The sequence below is a fragment of the Haliotis asinina genome, chromosome 2 (genome assembly GCF_037392515.1).
Source record: "Haliotis asinina isolate JCU_RB_2024 chromosome 2, JCU_Hal_asi_v2, whole genome shotgun sequence".
Taxonomy (NCBI): domain Eukaryota; kingdom Metazoa; phylum Mollusca; class Gastropoda; order Lepetellida; family Haliotidae; genus Haliotis; species Haliotis asinina.
In genome coordinates, this window is record NC_090281.1 from 101,063,178 (window position 1) to 101,084,010 (window position 20,833).

The 20,833-nt window shown below is 43.1% G+C and overlaps 1 protein-coding gene across 1 annotated transcript in view; it reads left to right on the forward strand.

Moving 5' to 3' along the window:
• Positions 1-17,965, forward strand: part of LOC137274705 (ubiquitin carboxyl-terminal hydrolase 46-like) — a 64,113-nt gene extending 46,148 nt beyond the window's left edge. The window contains exons 5-9 of the mRNA XM_067808055.1: positions 1,945-2,072; positions 2,198-2,358; positions 4,175-4,307; positions 14,451-14,594; positions 15,827-17,965. Coding sequence (XP_067664156.1) covers positions 1,945-2,072; positions 2,198-2,358; positions 4,175-4,307; positions 14,451-14,594; positions 15,827-15,928 — 668 coding nt within the window. The 3' untranslated portion in view covers positions 15,929-17,965. The remainder of the gene's footprint in view (positions 1-1,944; positions 2,073-2,197; positions 2,359-4,174; positions 4,308-14,450; positions 14,595-15,826) is intronic.
• Positions 17,966-20,833: the final 2,868 nt, after the last annotated feature.

Genomic DNA, 20,833 nt, shown 5'->3' on the forward strand with positions numbered 1-20,833 from the left:
TCTTCAGGACACTACGGTTTGAGGTAGGGGTCGTCATCACCATTGAATACTGATTTACATCCTTCACAGGATCATGTGCGCATGCATGTGCACTGCTTTAGGTGAATTGTTCTACTAGATTGATAAATGCGGAAGGAGCATATCAACGTTCGCCGTTTAACACCAGATGGTTCCAATTTTATGTATTTCATTCGCTTCAAAGAAAGATCAACAATTTATCTCCGAACATCTGGCACGTACATCAGTGGGACTTTCTCCTTAAAGAGTTAAGTACCGTGTCCGTACCAGGTTTTGTATGAGTGCATGCAGAATTTAATTATAAATATGTAGTCCAAATGTTTTTTGCGTGCTATTTCCATTACAATCCTGAATCATTTATACTTATCCTGACTCGTGAGGTCAACAATCCCAACCTCCCTTCATGTCACTGGGATTTCCCTGCAAATCCTTGTGTTTGGGCTACAAATATTATGGAGAGAGTAACAAATATGGCAGGTCATGTGAGAATATCAGTGCCAAAATATGGAGGAAAGGGAGAGAAACGGACGTGTGATTTTGTGTCCTTGAAGGGAACTTCAAGGGATTTCACTGGAACTTTGAATAGAAACTACATTATCTTAACACTACCATCACCTGTATTTAACCCTACCAGCACCTGTATGTGACACTACAACACCTGTATCTAACACTACCAGCACCTGTATGTAATTCTGCCAGCACCTGTATCTGACACTACCAGCACCTGTATCTAATGCTACCTTCAGCTGTATGTAACAGCTGTATGAAACACTACCAGTACCTGTATCTCACACTAACAGCACCTGTATGTAACACCTGTATGAAACACTACCAGCACCTGTATCGAACACCTGTATCTAATACTACCAGCACCTGTATCTAACACTACCAGCATTTGTATCTAACACTACCAGCACCTGTATGAAACACTACCAGCACCTGTATGAAACACTACCAGCTCCAGTATCTCACTTTTTTCAATAAATAGTAGTCACATCTCTTGTCTTTGACGCACCAGCACCTGTATATAACACCTGTATTTGACACTACCAGCACCTGTATGTAACATCTGTATTTAACACTACCAACTCCTGTATGAAACATGACAAGCACCTGTTTGTAACACTACCAGCAGCTGTATGTAACACTACCAACAGCTGTATGTAACACTACCAGCAGCTGTATGTAACATCTGTATCTAACACTACCAGCATCTGTATCTAACAGAACCAACATCTGTGTGTGACACTACCAGCACCTGCATCTAACACTACAAGCACCTGTATGTAGCACCCGTATGTAACACAACCAGCACCTTTATCTGACTCTTTTCAATAAGTAATAGTCACACTCTGGGTATATGATACTCTATCGGTGGTCTTTGACACACCAGCTCCTGTAGGTAATACAGTGATTGCCTGCTGTAGTTGAGCTACAAGCTATATTGTATGCGACCTAGTTTGGAGAAGCTAAAATAAAAGCATGAGTTATATAAATACCTGTTATGTTTTTGTACAGTTTGTTAAAAATTAACAAATGCTGTTGAGTACAACAAACATGTGTATCAGGCTCCCACTGACATAATGCACTGCATCCCATAAAATTGAACTTCACTGAGAGATTGCAACATATGTCATATTTGGGATTTCACTTTCTCAGTAAAGTACACATTCTAGTACTTTTTTTGTTGAGTCCCGACCGGGATTCGAATCTGCACCCTCAGAGTCAGGCACCTAGCCCGCTCAGCCACCACGATTTTACTGAGAAAGTGAAATCCCAAATATGTTGCATTTGACCACTTTCTACATGGCATCATGTAATCACTGAGAGATTGTAAAAATATATATAATGTGTTACTTCAACAACAACTTTGAAGGAAAACTTAATCAAGTTGTCAGGCGGTAAAGATGGTGTATTTAATTTCAGCGGAAAAGCAAGGCAACAAGGCCAAGAACAGTGGAGTGGACAGCAAGTCAAAGCAGGAGGTGACCTGGGTCCATGAAATATTCCAGGGAACTCTCACCAATGAAACTCGGTGTTTAAACTGTGAAACGGTAATTTTTTCAATTGATCTTGTTAGTCCTACAGTCCATGCAGAAACATATTTGTACCGTCCCAGATGCAATCAGCTGAATGTGTTTTGTTAATTTATATGTGCAAGAAGTGATTTCCATGTTAGGTGAGCAGTAAAGATGAGGACTTCCTGGACCTGTCTGTGGATGTGGAACAGAACACATCCATCACACACTGTCTACGTGGCTTCAGTAACACCGAGACACTGTGCGCTGAACACAAGTATTACTGTGAAGTCTGCTGTAGTAAACAGGAAGCTCAGAAGCGGTAAGAATGCAACATGAAAACAGATTAAACTCCAGTGTGTGTACTGTGTGGAGATGTGATGTACCTGCACAATAAGAGGGTGTACTCAGTGTGTGTACTGTGTGGAGATGTAATGTACCTGCACAATAAGAGCGTGTACTCAGTGTGTGTACTGTGTGGAGATGTAATGTACCTGCACAATAAGAGCGTGTACTCAGTGTGTTTACTGTGTGGAGATGTAATGTACCTGCACAATAAGAGGGTGTACTCAGTGTGTGTACTGTGTGGAGATGTGATGTACCTACACAATAAGAGGGTGTACTCAGTGTGTGTACTGTGTGGAGATGCTGAGTGCCTATAGAATAACATGGTGAACTCCAGTGTGTGTACTCTGTGGTGATGCTGTGTGCCTACACAGTAACAGGGTGAACTCCAGTGTGTGTACTGTTTGGAGGTGCTTTGTGCCTACTGTGTACTGTATGTGTACTGTGTGGAGATGCTGTGTGCCTACACAGTAATAGGGTGACCTCCAGTGTGTGTACTGTGTGGTGATGCTGTGTGCCTACACAGTAACAGGGTGAACTCGAGTGTGTGTCCTGTGTGGAGATGCTGTGTGCCTACAAAGTAACAGGGTGAGCTCCAGTGTGTGTACTGTGTGGAGATGTGATATACCTACACAGTAACAGGGTGAGCTCCAGAGTGTGTACTGTGTGGAGATGTGATGTACCTACACAGTAACAGGGTGAGCTCCAGAGTGTGTACAGTATGGATATGCCGTGTGCCTACACAGTAACAGGGTGAACTCCAGTGTGTGTACTGTGTGGAGATGTGATGTACCTACACAGTAACAGGGTGAACTCCAGTGTGTGTACTGTGTGGAGATGTGATGTACCTACACAGTAACAGGGTGAACTCCGGTGTGTGTACTGTGTGGAGATGTGATGTACCTACACAGTAACAGGGTGAGCTCCAGAGTGTGTACAGTATGGATATGCCGTGTGCCTACACAGTAACAGGGTGAACTCCAGTGTGTGTACTGTGTGGAGATGTGATATACCTACACAGTAACAGGGTGAGCTCCAGAGTGTGTACTGTGTGGAGATGTGATGTACCTACACAGTAACAGGGTGAACTCCAGTGTGTGTACTGTGTGGAGATGTGATATACCTACACAGTAACAGGGTGAACTCCAGTGTGTGTACTGTGTGGAGATGTGATGTACCTACACAGTAACAGGGTGAACTCCGGTGTGTGTACTGTGTGGAGTTGTGATGTACCTACACAGTAACAGGGTGAGCTCCAGAGTGTGTACTGTGTGGAGATGTGATGTACCTACACAGTAACAGGGTGAACTCCAGTGTGTGTACTGTGTGGAGATGTGATATACCTACACAGTAACAGGGTGAACTCCAGTGTGTGTACTGTGTGGAGATGTGATGTACCTACACAGTAACAGGGTGAACTCCGGTGTGTGTACTGTGTGGAGTTGTGATGTACCTACACAGTAACAGGGTGAACTCCAGTATGTGTACTGTGTGGAGACTGTGTTTCAGTGGCTCTGTGCTCATGCTGCCTCCACTCAGTTGTAGGCCTGGGGCCCGTTTCACAAAACTCTCGTAAGCCTAAGGTCTCGTAACTTTTCTCGTAGCATTGGTACCTCCTATACTGAAACATAGAAAGCAGGAATGCTACGAGGAAAGTTACGAGATCTTAGGCTTACGAGAGTTTTGTGAAACGGGGCCCTGGTGTTGTAGATAAGTGTATGTATATTAAGTCAGCTACTGTCTTCACCTCATTTCTGAGAGGCCAGTTATAGCTCATTTTCTTCTTTTATCAGAATGAGAGTGAAGAAGTTACCCCAGATTCTGGCGTTACATTTAAAGAGGTTCAAGTACATGGAGCAGTATAATCGATACATCAAAGTGTCCTACCGAGTTGTCTTTCCCCTGGAGCTGCGATTATTTAATACGGTAAATCTCTCTGGTTCTTTTGTCATTGCACAAAGACTTGTGCCCTTGTTAAGGTGGGTGGTCACTCTGTGGTGTAATCGTGTGTAAGGATGGGTTGTCATTGTGTGTTTAATAATGTGTAAGGGTGGGTGGTCACCATGTGTTTGGCCATGTGTAAGGGTGGGTGGTCACTCTGTGTTGTAATCATATGTGAGGGTGGGTGGTCACTGTGTGTTTAATAATGTGTAAGGGTGGGTGGTCACCATGTGTTTGGTCATGTGTAAAGGTGGGTGGTCACTGTGTGTTTAATAATGTGTAAGGTGGGTGGTCACTGTGTTGTAATCATGTGTAAGGGTGGGTAGTCACACTGTGTTGTATCATGTGTGAGGGTGGGTTATCACCCTGTGTTGTATCATGTGTGAGGGTGGGTTATCACCCTGTGTTGTATCATGTGTGAGGGTGGGTTATCACCCTGTGTTGTATCATGTGTGAGGGTGGGTTATCACCCTGTGTTGTATCATGTATGACGGTGGGTTGTAACTGTGTTGTATCATGTGTGAGGGTGGGTTATCACTCTGTGTTGTATCTTGTGTGAGGGTGGGTTGTAAGCCTGTGTTGTATCATGTGTAAGGTGGGTGGTCACTGTGTTGTAATCATGTGTGAGGGTGGGTTATCACCCTGTGTTGTATCATGTGTGAGGGTGGGTTATCACCCTGTGTTGTATCATGTGTGACGGTGGGTTGTAACTCTGTGTTGTATCATGTGTGAGGGTGGGTTATCACCCCGTGTTGTAGCATGGAAGGTGAAACCATCATCATCTCCTGTTGACAGCATGCCTCCTAAATCTGCCAAACATGATTTCATGCAGAAGACTTTGAATTTTAAAACCATGGCCGAAAACGTTCAACGTGCAAGCTTCACCCATGACAACAACGTGGCAAGTATGCCAAAACAACAGAAATCGGACAGAGAGAAAACAACAGTTACAGACAATGTAAGTGGAACACCTTATCTTGATCAGTCTGAGTCTTTCTTCATAAACAACTACTGATGCTCTAACATCAAAACTTTCCACAGCCTTAATGTTTCCCCAACTTCAAGATAAGTTTCAGACAACTTTCACCGAGGTAACCACAACCCTAATCTCTGAACACGTTCAGAATATTGTAAAATCCCTAAAGGAGAGCTTTGAACAACTCAGAGGTGAAACTGAACCCATAAAAAAGGGAAATGAAAGAGCTCAAGAAACGTAAAGGTATATAGATCCACTAAAACAAGACGTCAAATCTCTTAAAAAGCTGGTGGGCGGAGAATATTGATGGGTGCCAGGAGGAAGTAAAAGAACTGAGGGAGGAAGTGGAAAGTAAGACTGATCAAATCAAGATACAGAAGAATCAATTAAGAAATCTGAAAAGACATGTTGAAGAAACCGACGAACTTGAACAATACAGTTGGCAAAATTCCACCCGTATCACTGGCATATGAGTATCACCATATGAGGAAATTGACAAGGTCCTGCCGGATGTGTTAAACACTATTGATGATACCCATCTCAGCTATGGACAGATGCAACACAGTTGGAGAGAAAAAAAACAGGGAAGACAAGACAGAATATAGTGAAATTCATGAGCCACTACAGCAAATACTGTATGATTAAATTTAGACGTCGCCTATCACAGAAATACAAGAACTTGTATATCAATGACGACTTAACCAAGACTAAAAGTTAACTGTTCAAGAAGCAGAGAGATAGTGAACAAGTGTCCAGAGGACAAGTGTTTCTCTGGCACATGGACAAGGGATGGTAGATGTTTTGTAGAACAACAGTCAGAGGGTACGATCCGTGACATGGATAGATATTGTTGATAAGTTTGTCATATCATTTAGATTATCATACAGATTCATTTAGATTATGATCGATTGCCTAAATGAGTAAGTAATCTTGACTTGACTTCTACGTACTTCCCACTGTGTCAGCTGAAGCAAAGATGTGTGAGTATTTAGTAGACTAAGTTGTGTCAACCACCAGTTTGTTTTTATGTGTAAACTACTATCGTTCTGCATAACCATGTCTCCAGCTTCATAACAATTGTGAATTAGAGTATCCCACTTACATTTTACATATTCTTGTTCATTGCATATACATTGTACATTTAACTATATTGTATCATACCTTGTCATAGTTCCACTCTTTTTGTTCTTTCCCAGTTGTGCATAGCCGTCTTCTGCATTGTTTGCTATAAGCGGGTTTGCATTTCTCTCATGTGATTACATATCATTATCCTGTTTGTCCTATATCTATCAGACAGATAACTTATTATATCAAACTAACTAATCTTATACCGTTAGAATTTTGAAGATCTGCACTGCCTGAACACTCCTTATCTCATGCGAAGTTGGGCTATAGCAAAGCTTATAAATAGATATCGTACACACTCTCATTAGAATGGGTAATGATATAACCCAACATAGAATTGTTATTGGAATATTTCATGGTATCACACATCGAGCAAGCTCACAAGTTCAACAATCGTGTATAAATAATTTCTAACTTACCTTACCATAGGGCTTATGCATGTTACCTCAAGCATCGCTTAGAAAAGATCAAACAGTTGTCGATACGCCATTCTACCGAATGGCTACCTCAAACATGCTTTTCATTTGATTATGCTATTTTCTACTTGTTTGATATTAAGGTTGGTTTTTACTCTGGTAGGTATGGTTCTCTACCGTTTTTCCTTCGTGGTGGTGAAGTTTACAGTAACTTATCTTCACTTACCTGGCTAACTCGTGTCTTGGACTAGTGTTGTTATATTCCATTTTCCATTTTGTTTGCCCGTTTCTTCCCGCACACATGGGTTTAGGTTGGATTCTAACCCGTCTTCCTTGCTCATGTGTGTTGTTGTTGGGGTAATTTGTCTTTATATCTATTTCATCACTGTTTTTGTATGCTCTGTGTGTTTCAGTAGGGGCAGCCATGCTGGTTGTTTCATCACTAGGGCGTGCTCATTTTCTCCTGCAGGGGTGTTACTCCATTTTCTGCTTTAGGGGGGTTTGCTAACCAGTTGCTTTATGGCGTGGTTATCTTTTAAGTTATATGTTTGTTTTCTGTGCATGTTGCAGCTTTATTATGACTCAGCAGTTTTGCTCTGCCTGTTAGGTGCAGAAGTCTGCAAAGGATCCCCACCCCTGGTGTCCGGACTGTGCAGTTGTTAATTGTACTTTTGATGATCAGTGCCATCATTGCTCATCTCTTAATATGCAGGATTTCAAGGCCTACTTGTCAGCAAAGAAGAAACGTTTTTCTCAGAGAAAACGGAAAATGTCGTCTCCTGCTTCGTCTTTGGATTCACAATCGTCACTCGCATGGACGACGGATAACCATCCTTCACCAGTGCCGATGTCAGCGCCTCCACCGACGTATCATTTTGCTCCCCTCGGACCCGGTGCCTGGACTGCAGCGTTCTTTGTCGACCTCCAGACACCCTTGCTCATCCGGAGGTGCAGAAGTTGTTACGAACCCTCTTGGGCCCAAGTACTGACCCATCATCACCATCAGTGTTGACTGCTACCTATCCTCTACTCTTCCGATGCCGACGCTGATATCAACACCGGCGACGACAATGATGCCTGTGGCTGCGCCCTTGGATGATTTGTTGTCCACAGCAGCAACGCCTACGCTTATTCCAAAGTCGACGCCCTCACCCGCTCTTCCTTTGTCAGCGCATAGAATTCCCAAGCGTCTGTCTACTGCTACCCACTCTAGGGAAGAGATACTTCAACAGCAGCTTATGGAGGAGCGGGCTAGGCGGAACGCTCATGGTGTGACAGACGCTCTCGCTTGACTACTCCAAGATCCTGTCGTCGCTCCAGAAGCCCTCGTCGCGGTCGTCGCCGTCGCTCACACTCCAGACCTCTCTCCCCTCGGCATTTGCCAGATAAGGATAAGCATTCTAGATCACTGGCTTACGCCAGACGCCCACACCGTTTGCGCTCACGGACACCGTCGACTCCTCGTCCATCACAGTGTCTCAGGTCGTACTTTCCTGACGCTCATCTGTCTGCTGGTACAGAGCCTCAGTTGTCTACACCTACAGCTGGTCATCGTCGTCACAGTCACTCTGTTTCTTGGGACGAGCTCACGATGAATCATTGAAACTTCTAACGAGTTCCCCTCAGTCCAGGACTCCAGAATGTTGGCCATTGACTCGGAGTTGAAGTGGATGCTTAGCCTATTTCAGCTTTGGCATCAGCGACATCGGCAGCCACCTGGGACCTTACGGAAGAGAACACCTCTCACATGGATCATCTCTCGACGTTGTTCCAGTGGCAGGGTAAAGTACTGTATGACCTGCTGGCACATTTGAAAGCGGCGCTGGCGATGACGGCAGCTGTTCCGCATTCCAGTTTCTTCGGCCCCTGTAACTTTCAAGAGGAGTTTAAGCGTAAGCTGTCAAGGGCGCCCTTTTCATCCCATCATATTTTGGATGACATGATACCAGAAGTATACAAGCAACATGCAGAGTTGACCAACACGGAGGTGGCGCTATCAACCTTCGAGGCCCTCGGATCTGCTTTTCGTGGCCGTGCAGCATTGAGAGGAAAAAGGAAGCGCCGCTACATTCCAAGACGAGACTCAGTCTGTTCAGCCTTTGGCAGGGGACGCAGCCATGGGATACCCAACAGTGATGGACAGAGCAGTGCGTCTGAGCGCTCCCGGGAGCCTCCTACCACGCCTAGTAGGAGCAGGGGCAAGCGCCCCCAGTCGTCCCGATACAACCCACTCCTGTAGGTGGGAGACTAGGGATCTTTTGGAGGAACTGGATAGTTCTAGAAGATCCATTTGTCACCAACATCCTTCGATTCGGTTACAAGCTCCCCATTACCACGTCACCGCCTCTGATAATGATGCCCCAGTCATACAAATACTCTCCAGCCCAACGTGTACTTTTAGCAGACAGCATTCAGGCCTTATTAGACGAGAATGCTTTTGAGACAGTACCCATCTTTCTCGTACCCAAGAAGAAAATGTGCATGATCCACAACATAGCAAACTTGAGCAAACTGTACCTCCAGGACCCATCGCATTTCCGCATGATCTCCTTGGGACAACTGCGTGCCAAGCTCGGTCCTAGGTCTTGGCTAGCCAGCTTAGATGAACAGGATGCCTACCTACATGTCCCAATTTATCAGGCACACAGGAAGTTCCTGTGTTTTGTGTTCCATGACTGTCATTCCCAGTGGAAGGTACTCCCATTTGGCATTTCCATGGAACCATGGCTTGTATCACAATCACCTGGTTTCTCCATCACTGGATTTCGACCTGTACATAGACGGATGTCTTCTCAATCATTCCGATGATCAGTGGCTACGCAAACGGCTGGTGTTTACCATACGTCTCCTCGAGCAACTAGGATGGATTGTCAACATTGAGAAATCCCATCTGGAACCAACCCAGGAGTTGACTTTCATTGGAGGCCTGTTTCTGACACACTCCAACCTTGTCAGAATCCCACTGGCGTGATGGGAAAAGATAGCTACCTTTGCCGATCACGGACTCTCTTGGCCGATGTCCATCAGGGAGTGGCAGTCCCTGCTAAGCCTTCTCACATCGGCTCAGGACCTGACGCTAAGAGGACGGCTGATGCTTCGACCATTGCAGCGCTTTCTCCTCCCACACATACAAGCTGACAACCTTCGAGTCAAGTTCCCTCTACCAGACCATCTTCACCAGTATCTGCGATGGTGTACTTGAGAGTTGAATGTTTGCGTCAGTGTCTCCTTGGCAGACTTGAAACACGACCGCGAACTTTTTGTCGACACCTCCCTTCAAGGTTTGGGTGTTCACCTCAACGGTCAGACAATCTCAGGGTTGTGGTCCGATGCCGAACGCGGGTGGCACATAAACAGCTTGGAGTCTCAAGCGGTGATTCTGGCCGTGCAGCATTGGATGTCGACTTTGCTTAACTCATGTCTCCTCATAGCATCTGACAATTCCACGGTCGTCTGGGTAATCCGGAATCAGGGCACCACAAGACCCCGACAGCTGTTGGTTCAGATGTTCCAGCTGGCCAACATACTCAACGATGGCAACATTCGAGTTCAGGTTTGTCACATTCCAGGATGCAGGAACGTACTGGCAGACGACTGGCACATTTGTTGGCGTTAACACAGCTATCTCTCTGTCCCTATGTTATACCAGAAATGCATGGTGTTATGAAAAAGGCAACTGTGAGTTACTGACTTGATATATAACCAGTACTGTTTGGAATCATGGGATAGCAAACACTACTGATAATGATGAGGCAGCAGATGTATTATATGATCATCTAGGAAGGTATATTAAGGAATGTATTCCATCTAAAAATGTAATGATTAGACCCAATGACAAACGTAATAGGTTAAGAAAAAGGCAAAATGAACCAACAGATGTGAGGATAAAATGGCATACCGTAAACAACGAAAAAAAGTTAATAGCATGATGTGTTATGCAAAGGTGCATTATATTTCGAACCTTGATGAGTTTGTATCTAAGATGAGCAGAGATAGAAAACCCTCATTTTGGAAAGTTCTAAGAAGGTTAGTCAAAGAATCGGGATCTATCAGCCCTATTCTGCCATTACGATCTGATGAATCTGACAGGAGTCCTAATTTATTTTCAGACTTTGATAAAGCGGAAGCTTTAAACTCTACCCTTACTTGAAATGCATACATCTAGCAGACTCAATCATTGTAGTAAATGAACGTGAAATAGCTGGTATTGTTATAAAAGCCAGTGGACCTGATCATATAAGTCATAAACTATTGACATGTATTGCAGAATCTGTTAGTAAACCATTGTGTATTTTGTTCAATAAATCATGAACTACAGGTATCAATCCCAATAGATAGAAAGAAGCTCATGTGATGCCGCTTCATAAAAAAAAGGATATAAATCTAGTTGTAGTTATTACTGACCCACTTCTCTAATCAGTTGTTTAGGAAAAATCTTTGAAAGAGTTGTCATAAGCATATGTCTAACTGTTTTCTGGACAATAGATTGTTATACAAATATCTATCGGGATTCTCTAGGACTCATCAGTTAAAGGTCACATATACCCTAAGGCGTGCAAATACATAAATCACTTATTGGCATTGTTATAAATGAAACCCCATCATTAAAACTACTCATTTTGATCTTTAATTAACTTTAATCAACCTTTTTGACAACAGTGCACAAATCTCAGAGGCGAATGAAATTTCAACCAGTCAGCAGCACATCTCTGAGGTATAGTTATGAGGGTCTATGCAAATTTTTTCAGGGGGTAAACTATTTCGTTTACAGGTTTGTACAAACAATCTCACAGTCTGCTATCATTTAGTTTTATTTCCGAGTGACACCCTTGTTTTCATGGACGATTCTGTCAAAATCACTTGGTGTCACTAGGTTGTAATCCATGTTAAGTAGTATAAACCTACACGTTATTTGTCATCATCCACTTGATGCTCAGTTAATGAATTTATAACAGGTATAATTAGTGATAAGGCCACTCAGATTACCCAACAATGGTCCTCATTTGGCATTTCTTGTGTCTGGTTCGATCAAAGGATTAACCGATAACAAGCTGATTTATTAATTACTTTATGGGGATTTAAATGCGGATTTGTCAAAAGGTAGTGTTTATGTATGTACGTTTACTAATCTATACCGAATACACTCTGTCATGTCAGTGTAAAAACAACACCTTTCTTTTAAAGGATTAACCGTCAATACATTGATTGATTGCGTATTATTGACTAAATAAATTACTTTTTACCCCCCGGCATGTAATGCGGGGGGATATAGTCAACGCCGTCATCTGTCTGTCTGTCTGTCCATCCGTCCGTCATAATTTTGTTTCCGGAGCATAACTCAGAAACCGTTCAATGTTTTTAGACCAAACTTGATAGATATAGTAATCTCAGCCTATGGTTGTGCCTTTTGCTATTTACAGATTTTTGTCATATATATTTTTTTCGTTTTTCCATGGAACATTTTGGTGTTAGTCTTTGGTGGGGTGGTCATCGTTTCCGAAGCAGAACTCAAAAACCGTTCAATATTTTTCTGCAAAACTTGGTAGATATATATCAGTCAGACGCTGAAGTGGTGCCTTTTGATATTTACAGATATATGTGATTTATTATTTTGTCGGTTACCATGGAAACGTTTCGGACTGGGTCTCAAATGTATTGATGGGTTTCATTTCCTGAGCAGAACTCCAAAACTGTTCAATATTTTTCTTCAGAACTTGGTAGATATATCAGTCAGAAGCTGAAGTGGTGCCTTTTGCTATTTACAGGATTTTGTGATTTCTTATTTTCTTGTTTTCCATGGAAACATTTTGGACTTAGTTTCAAAAGTGAGAGGTGTGTTTCGTTTCAGGAGGAGAACTCTAAAACTTCTAAGTATCTGTCAGTGTTACTTGGTAGATATGTGTGGCAGACCCCAGAGTGGTGCCTTTTGCTATTTACAGGTTTTTATGATGTATCATTTTCTTGGTTTCCATGGAAACATTTCGGACTTAGTCTCAAAATGGAGGGATGGGCTTCGTTTCCGGAGCAGAACTCAAAAACTGTTCAATATTTTTCCTCAGAACTTGGTAGATATATCAGTCAGAAGCTGAAGTGGTGCCTTTTGATCTTTACAGGTTTTTGTGATTTGTCATTTTCTTGGTTTCCATGGAACCGTTTCGCACTTAAGTCTCAAATTCGAGGGATGGGCTTCGTTTCCAGAGCATAACTCAAAAACCATTCAATGTTTTTCTTCAGAACTTGGTAGACATATCAGTCTGAACCTATAATGGTGTCTTTTGGTACTTACAGCTTTTTGTGGTGTATTATTTTGTGGGTTTCCATGGAAATGTGTCAGACAAAGTCTCAAAAGTGAGAGGTGTCTTTCGTTTCCGGAGCAGATCTGCAAAACCATTCAATGTTTTTCTGCAGAACTTGGTAGATATATCAATTGGAACCTAAAGTGGTGCCTTTTGGTATTTGTGATTTCTTATTTTCTTGTTTCCATGGAATCATTTGGGACTTATTCTCAAAAGTGAGAGGTGTGCTTCGTTTCTGGAGCAGAATTCAAAAACTTCTTAAACTTCTTAAAACTTCTTAAAACTTCAGTAAAACTGACAGATATGTGTAGCAGACCCCAAAGTGGTGCCTTTTGGTATTTACAGGTTTTTGTGATTTATTATTTTCTCGGTTTCCATGGACACATTTTGGACCTCGTTTCTGGAGCATAACTGGAAAACTATTTCATATCCTTCAAAAGATCGTGGCAGATATATGAGACAGATCTTGATATGGTGACTTTTTCTGATTACAGATATATGGTATTTTATGGTTTTCATGAATTCCATGGAAACAATTCATACTTTGTCTAAAAAAAACACAATAAGTAGCTGTCAGATGATTTGTCCTTTCAAACATGTGGGGGCCAGGGGGATATGTCATCTTCTGATGACTCTTGTTGAGATATATTATTTTCTCTGTTTCCATGGAAGTGTTTCGGACTTTGTCTCAAAATGGAGGGATGGGCTTCGTTTCCAAAGCAGAACTCAAAAAGCGTTCAATAGTTTTCTGCAGAACTTGTTACATACATCAGTCAGAACCTAAAGTGGTGCCTTTAGGTACTTATAGATTTTTGGGATGTATTATTTTCTCAGTTTCCATGGAAATGAATCAGACTTTGTCTCAAAAGTGAGTTTCGTTTCTGGAGCACATCTCAAAAAGTTCCTAATATCTTTCAGCAAAACTTGGTAGATATATGTGGCAGACCCCAACGTTGTGCCTTTTGCTATTTACAGAATTTTATGATTTATAATTTTCTGGGTTTCCATGGAAACGTTTCGGTCTCAAAATGGAGGGATGGGCTTTGTTTCCAGAGCACTGCTCAAAAACTTCTAAATATCTTTCTGGTGGGTAGTCATTGTGTGTTGTACGTTTGTCCGAGAGTGGGTGGTCATTGTGTGTTTTGTGTTTGTCTGAGAGTGGGTGGTCATTGTGTGTTGTAACCATGTCTGATGGTGAGTGACTATTTTGTCTGGAGCTAGTGGAAAATTTTGTAAAGTTTCTTTCTCTGGTGTGTTATGTTGTATTCTGTGAGCAATTGTATTTCGAATAAAATCATGAACATCTGTATTTCAGTCTGATGATGCCTGTAACCCAGAGAGAATGTACGACCTGGTGGCTGTAGTGGTGCATTGTGGGAGTGGCCCCAACCGGGGACATTACATTAGCATTGTTAAGAGTCATGGGTTCTGGCTGCTGTTTGACGATGACATTGTTGATGTGAGTACAGCAAAACATACACTAGATACCACTTGCAGGAAATGCACTGTGCACACCGCACACAGGCCGTACACCACACACAGGCCGTACACCACACACATCACATACACCACAAAGAGGATGTACACCACACACAGGATGTACACCACACACAGACCATATTCCACACACAGACAGTACACCACACACAGGACGTACACCACACACAGGATGTACACCACACACAGACCATACTCCACACACAGACCATACACCACACACAGGGTGTACACCACACAAAGACTGTACACCACACACAGGGTGTACACCACACAGATCGTACACCACACATTTGATGTACACCACACACAGACCATACACCAAACAGGACTGTACACCAGACAAAGACCGTACACCACACACAGGACATACACCACACATAGACTGTACATCACACACATCACGTACACCACTCATGGGATGTACACCTCACAGAGGATGTACACCAGACACAGGACATAAGCCACACACAGGATGAACCCCACACACAGACCATACTCCACACACAGACCATACACCACACAAAGACTGTGCACCACACACAGGACATACACCACACACAGGACGAACACCACACAAAGGATGTACACCACACACAGGGCGTACACCACACAGACCATATACCACACATTTGATGTACATCACACACAGACCATACACCACACAAAGACCGTACACCACACACAGGACATACACCACACACAGACCGTACACCACACACAGAACGTACACCACACGCAGGATGTACACCACACACAGAATGTACAACACACACAGGAGGCACAGCACACACAGGAGGTACAGCACACAAGGAATGACACCACACACAGAACGTACACCACACACAGCAGGTACACCACACACAGAAGGTACATCACACACAGAAGGTACATCACACAGTATGTACACCACACACAGGACATGCACCATATAGAGAATGTACACCACACACAGGGTGTAAATCACACAGGACATACACCACACACAGAATGTACACCACACACAATGTGTACAGCACTTACACCACACCTGTACACACATGCTTTAACATTATGTCAGAATAAATTCCAACTGAAACATTTCTGATATTTTGAAGAGTTTGCAGTAATTTTTCATTTCAACAAGTGATTTTACTCTTTGTGTCAAATTTATTGCGTATGAGTACCATTTTATAAATCCATTTTCTGTTTCAGAAAATTGATGCAAGTCAGATTGAAGAATTTTATGGAATTCCATCAGACATGCAGAAAAATTCTGAGTCTGGCTACATATTGTTCTATCAGTCCCGAGAGTGATTTCATGGATTCTGTCTGATGCATGGACTTAACATATGTGTCAGTACTGTAGCTGGTGTCTACTCTAGCTTCAGGAGACAAAACAGATGTAGAGTGTGTCAGGTGTCTACTCTAGCTTCAGGAGACAAGACAGATGTAGAGTGCGTCAGGTGTCTGCTCTAGCTTCAGGAGACAAGACAGATGTAGCGTGCGTCTGGTGTCTACTCTAGCTTCAAGAAACTTGACAAGGTGGCCATACTGTATCTGGCATCACCTTTAGCTACAAGAGACTTGACAGATATATTTTTGTGTCTGGTGTCTACCCAGGTAACAAGAGACTTTACAGATTCATCTACCAGGTATCTACTGCCCTACTGGCTGTACAAAATGTATAGTCATCTCTTAGACTTTGTGACCATGACTGGCCATGCCAGCGTGATGAGAGACAACTAACAGTTTCAGTAAACGTGAAATGTAATCTGTGTCCAGAACTTCTGCAGCAAGTAACACTGACATTCCTGGCTTGTCTCCAGACTGCAGTGCTCTTTAAAGAATAAGAGATGCCCAAGATTCATGTAAAAGGCTAACAGACCCACCCACAGACTCCCCATTATTCCATCACTGCTACTGCCAGAGAGGCTTAAACTCTTCCATAGACACATCATAGAATGATGTGTCACCTGTACGTGAAGGGAACATTTAGGTTGCACAGGAATAACATTGTGGAGAGTTATCTCCCTTTGTGAAGCTCTACCTGTAGTTTTGTAACTTTGTAACATGTACATTTTGAAAGTAGTTTCATAAATGCCATATGTTCATGTTGTTAGCCATTGCACGCACCTGAATGTTAACAATTTAATGTGCTTATCAGCTGTGGGCTAGTATATATGTGGTGTTAATCATGATTGATCACAGTGTCTTTGTAAACACAGCCAGTGACATGTAACCAGGTCCGCCATGATTGTACACAGGTCTTGGTAAACACTGCCAGTATAGTGACATGTAACCAGGCCCGCCATGGTCCGCCATGACTATACACTGTGTCTTGGTAAACACTGCCAGTATGGTGACATGTAACCAGGTCCGCCATGACTATACACAGTGTCTTGGTAAACACTGCCAGTATAGTGACATGAAGCCAGGTCCGCCATGACTGTACACAGTGTCATGGTAAACACTGCCAGTATAGTGACATGTAACCAGGCCCGCCATGGTCCGCCATGACTGTACACAGTGTCTTGGTAAACACTGCCAGTATAGTGACATGTAACCAGGTCCGCCATGACTGTACACAGTGTCTTGGTAAACACTGCCAGTATAGTGACATGTAGCCAGGCCTGCCATAGTCCGCCATGACTGTACACAGTGTCTTGGTAAACACTGCCAGTATAGTGACATGTAACCAGGCCCACCATCGTCCGCCATGACTGTACACTGTGTGTTGGTAAACACTGCCAGTATAGTGACATGTAACCAGGCCTGCCATGACTGTACACGGTGTCTTGGTAAACACTGCCAGTATGGTGACATGTAGCCAGGCCTGCCATGGTCCGCCATGACTGTACACAGTGTCTTGGTAAACACTGCCAGTATAGTGACATGTAACCAGGTCAGCCATCGTCCGCCATGACTGTACACTGTGTCTTGGTAAACACTGCCAGTATAGTGACATGTAACCAGGCCTGCCATGACTGTACACAGTGTCTTAGTAAACACTGCCAGTATAGGAATTTAAGTAGGATAGGTAGGTCCTTTGTGGGAATCTCTCAAGACTCGGTTGCTTTCTAGCTACACAAATCCCTTCAAATCCCAAGGTTATCTTTCCTCATTAACCAAAATACCTGTTATGTTTTCGTTGTGTAGGTTGTTAATGAAGGGTTTTAATAAGTTATATTGTGATAAGGAAATGATAGGGAAGTCAGGGAAACTAAAACCTGTGTGTCATCTGTTGGTGATTATGAGTTTACATGTTCCCTAATTAGACATGTACTTGCTGTGTTGTTTTGCCCATCCAGAACAAAGTGTGTTCTTGAGTCTTCAAAAGAAGATTAAACAAAATTGTGGGTGTTGCTGAACTGGGGCTCAAACTGCAAGTATATGATTAGATTGAATATGAGCTGGGAGAACATTCATGGTATAGGGAAGGGTTTGGGGAGATGTTGCATCTGGACGTTTGGTTGGAACTAATAGTTGTGTCTTGATGGGGTTGAGATCAATGTCATGGTCGGGTCTGTTTGGGTGGGGTAAATGTTATTGTTAGGTTGAGTTGGAAGGGTGAGGTAGATATCTTCATGGTCCTGCTGTGTCCGTTGCTGTGTGATGCTTGTTAAGAAGGGTCAACATCCAGTAGGATTTCTTCATTAATCATTGTTGTAAAGACTACTGGAAGATATGCATCTTGTTCTCATGTTCAGATTCTTTGGACTCTTTTGTCAGTGGTTGTGCCATATTTGTCAGCTGGACAGACAACCAGTGTCCGCATTGCTTTCATGAAGATTATTATGGAGAAGCAGTCTTACTGGAGTCACCTGGTCACTCTGTACCCTAACTATCCCAGTGTTACTGGAGCACCTGGTGTGTGTGTTAGCAGAGGTATATTGTACCCTAACCAGCCCAGTGCTACTGGAGTCACCTGGTGTGTGGGTCAACAGAGGTGTTTTGTACCCTAACTAGCCTAGTGTTACTGGAGTCACCTGGTGTGTGGGTCAACAGAGGTATATTGTACCCTAACTATCCCAGTGTTACTGGAATCACCTGGTGTGTGGGTCAACAGAGGTATTTTGTACCCTAACTATCCCAGTGTTACTGGAGTCACCTGGTGTGTGTGTTAACAGAGGGTATATTGTACCCTAACTAGCCCAGTGTTACTGGAGTTACCTGGTGTGTGTGTTAACAGAGGGTATATCGTACCCTAACTAGCCCAGTGTTACTGGAGTCACCTGGTGTGTGTGTTAACAGAGGGTATATTGTACCCTAACTAGCCTAGTGTTACTGGAGTCACCTGGTGTGTGTGTTAACAGAGGGTATGTTGTACCCTAACTAGCCCAGTGTTACTGGAATCACCTGGTGTGTGTGTCAACAGAAGTATTTTGTACCCTAACTATCCCAGTGTTTCTGGAGTCACCTAGTGTGTGTGTTAACAGAGGTATATTGTAAAAGGAGTAACACAGACTGTAAAGGCTGTTACACTCTATGATCACATGTTTAAACTCGTTGTCTGGATGAAGCCCAGCACAGTATGTTAGGCTCTTATGAGATAACTCTTAAAGGATGGAAGGTCTGATTGACATTTTATTGTTGCCATGGTTGCCATGTTTTTACGATTGCAATTTTAAACCGTTGCATGGATAGTCTTGATTTAAGTTCAGACACGTTATATATGATAGTATTTTTAGGAGAATGCTAGAGTGAGTTCTGACCAGAGTTCGAATGTGAGTGAGGTGTTAATACAATGATAGATCTGTGTGCACTGAGTGAATGACTTATGTCCTACATCGGTCTGTGTCTACTGAGCGAGTCTGACTTAGTTGTGTCTAAACCCACTGTGTCTTGCTATTATCTGTGCGATTGAGTCTAAATCAGTGAGTGAGTGAGTGAGCCATGTCAGTCTTGTGTATAAAGCAGTCAGCACAGATCCAAACATCATCTGCAGTAGCTTCACACATAATGGAGAGACTTTGTACAGCAATGGATTCTGAAGAACGTTTAGTTACCTAAGGTATGGAACCAGGAAGCGGACAAGTGATCTCTGTCCGGTGCCACAACTTGATTGTCCATAGCCTTGGGGCCACAGAGTTTGTCATCTGTTCTGCTGTAACATGTTAGTAACTCGGATGATATCTCCATCAGGTCGCGACAGGAAATACCACAGGTGATGTCCCCTTAAGGTCCTGACAGGAAGTAACACAAATGATATCTCCATCAGGTCATGACAGGAAGTCACACAGGGGGTGTGATCTTCAGGTCATGACAGGAAGTAACACAGGTGATGTCTCCTTCCGGTCCTGCCAGGAAGTAACACCAGTGATATCTCCATCAGATCATGACAGGAAGTAACACAGGTGATATCTCCATCAGATCATAACAGGAAGTAACACAGGTGATATCTTCTTCAGGTCATGACAGGAAGTAAGACAGGTGATATCTCCATCAGGCCCTTCCAGGAAGTAACACAGGTGATATCTCCTTCAGTTCATGACAGGAAGTAACACAGGTGATATCTCCTTCAGATCATGACAGGAAGTAAGACAGGTGATATCTCCATCAGATCATAACAGGAAGTAACACAGGTGATATCTCCTTCAGATCATGACAGGAAGTAAGACAGGTGATATCTCCTTCAGTTCATGACAGGAAGTAACACAGGTGATATCTCCTTCAGATCATGACAGGAAGTAAGACAGGTGATATCTCCATCAGATCATAACAGGAAGTAACACAGGTGATATCTTCTTCAGTTCATGCCAGGAAGTAACACAGGTGATATCTCCATCAGGTCCTGCCAGGAAGTAACACAGGTGATATCTCCTTCAGATCATGACAGGAAGTAACACAGGTGATATCTCCTTCATTTCATGACAGGAAGTAACACAGGTGATATCTCCTTCAGTTCATGCCAGGAAGTAACACAGGTGATATCTCCTGATCATGGTATAAAGTAATGGAATCTCCATGAGATTGTGGAATGTTTGAGAGACAGGTCCTCACTTGGTTGTACAAAAGGTTTTGTCATGCTGTCTTAACAGTAAACAACTGTTTTCACATTAGCTCAGTTTTTCTTAGAGAGGTAAAAAATGTGAAGAGATATCCTGATCATTGTTTCCTGATTGCCACTGTAACATCTCAACTGGGTTCTCAAGTGTTTGCCTCTACCTGGAGTGGCTGTTGACAGGACTAGCACAGAATGCATGGAGTTACTTTGTGTGA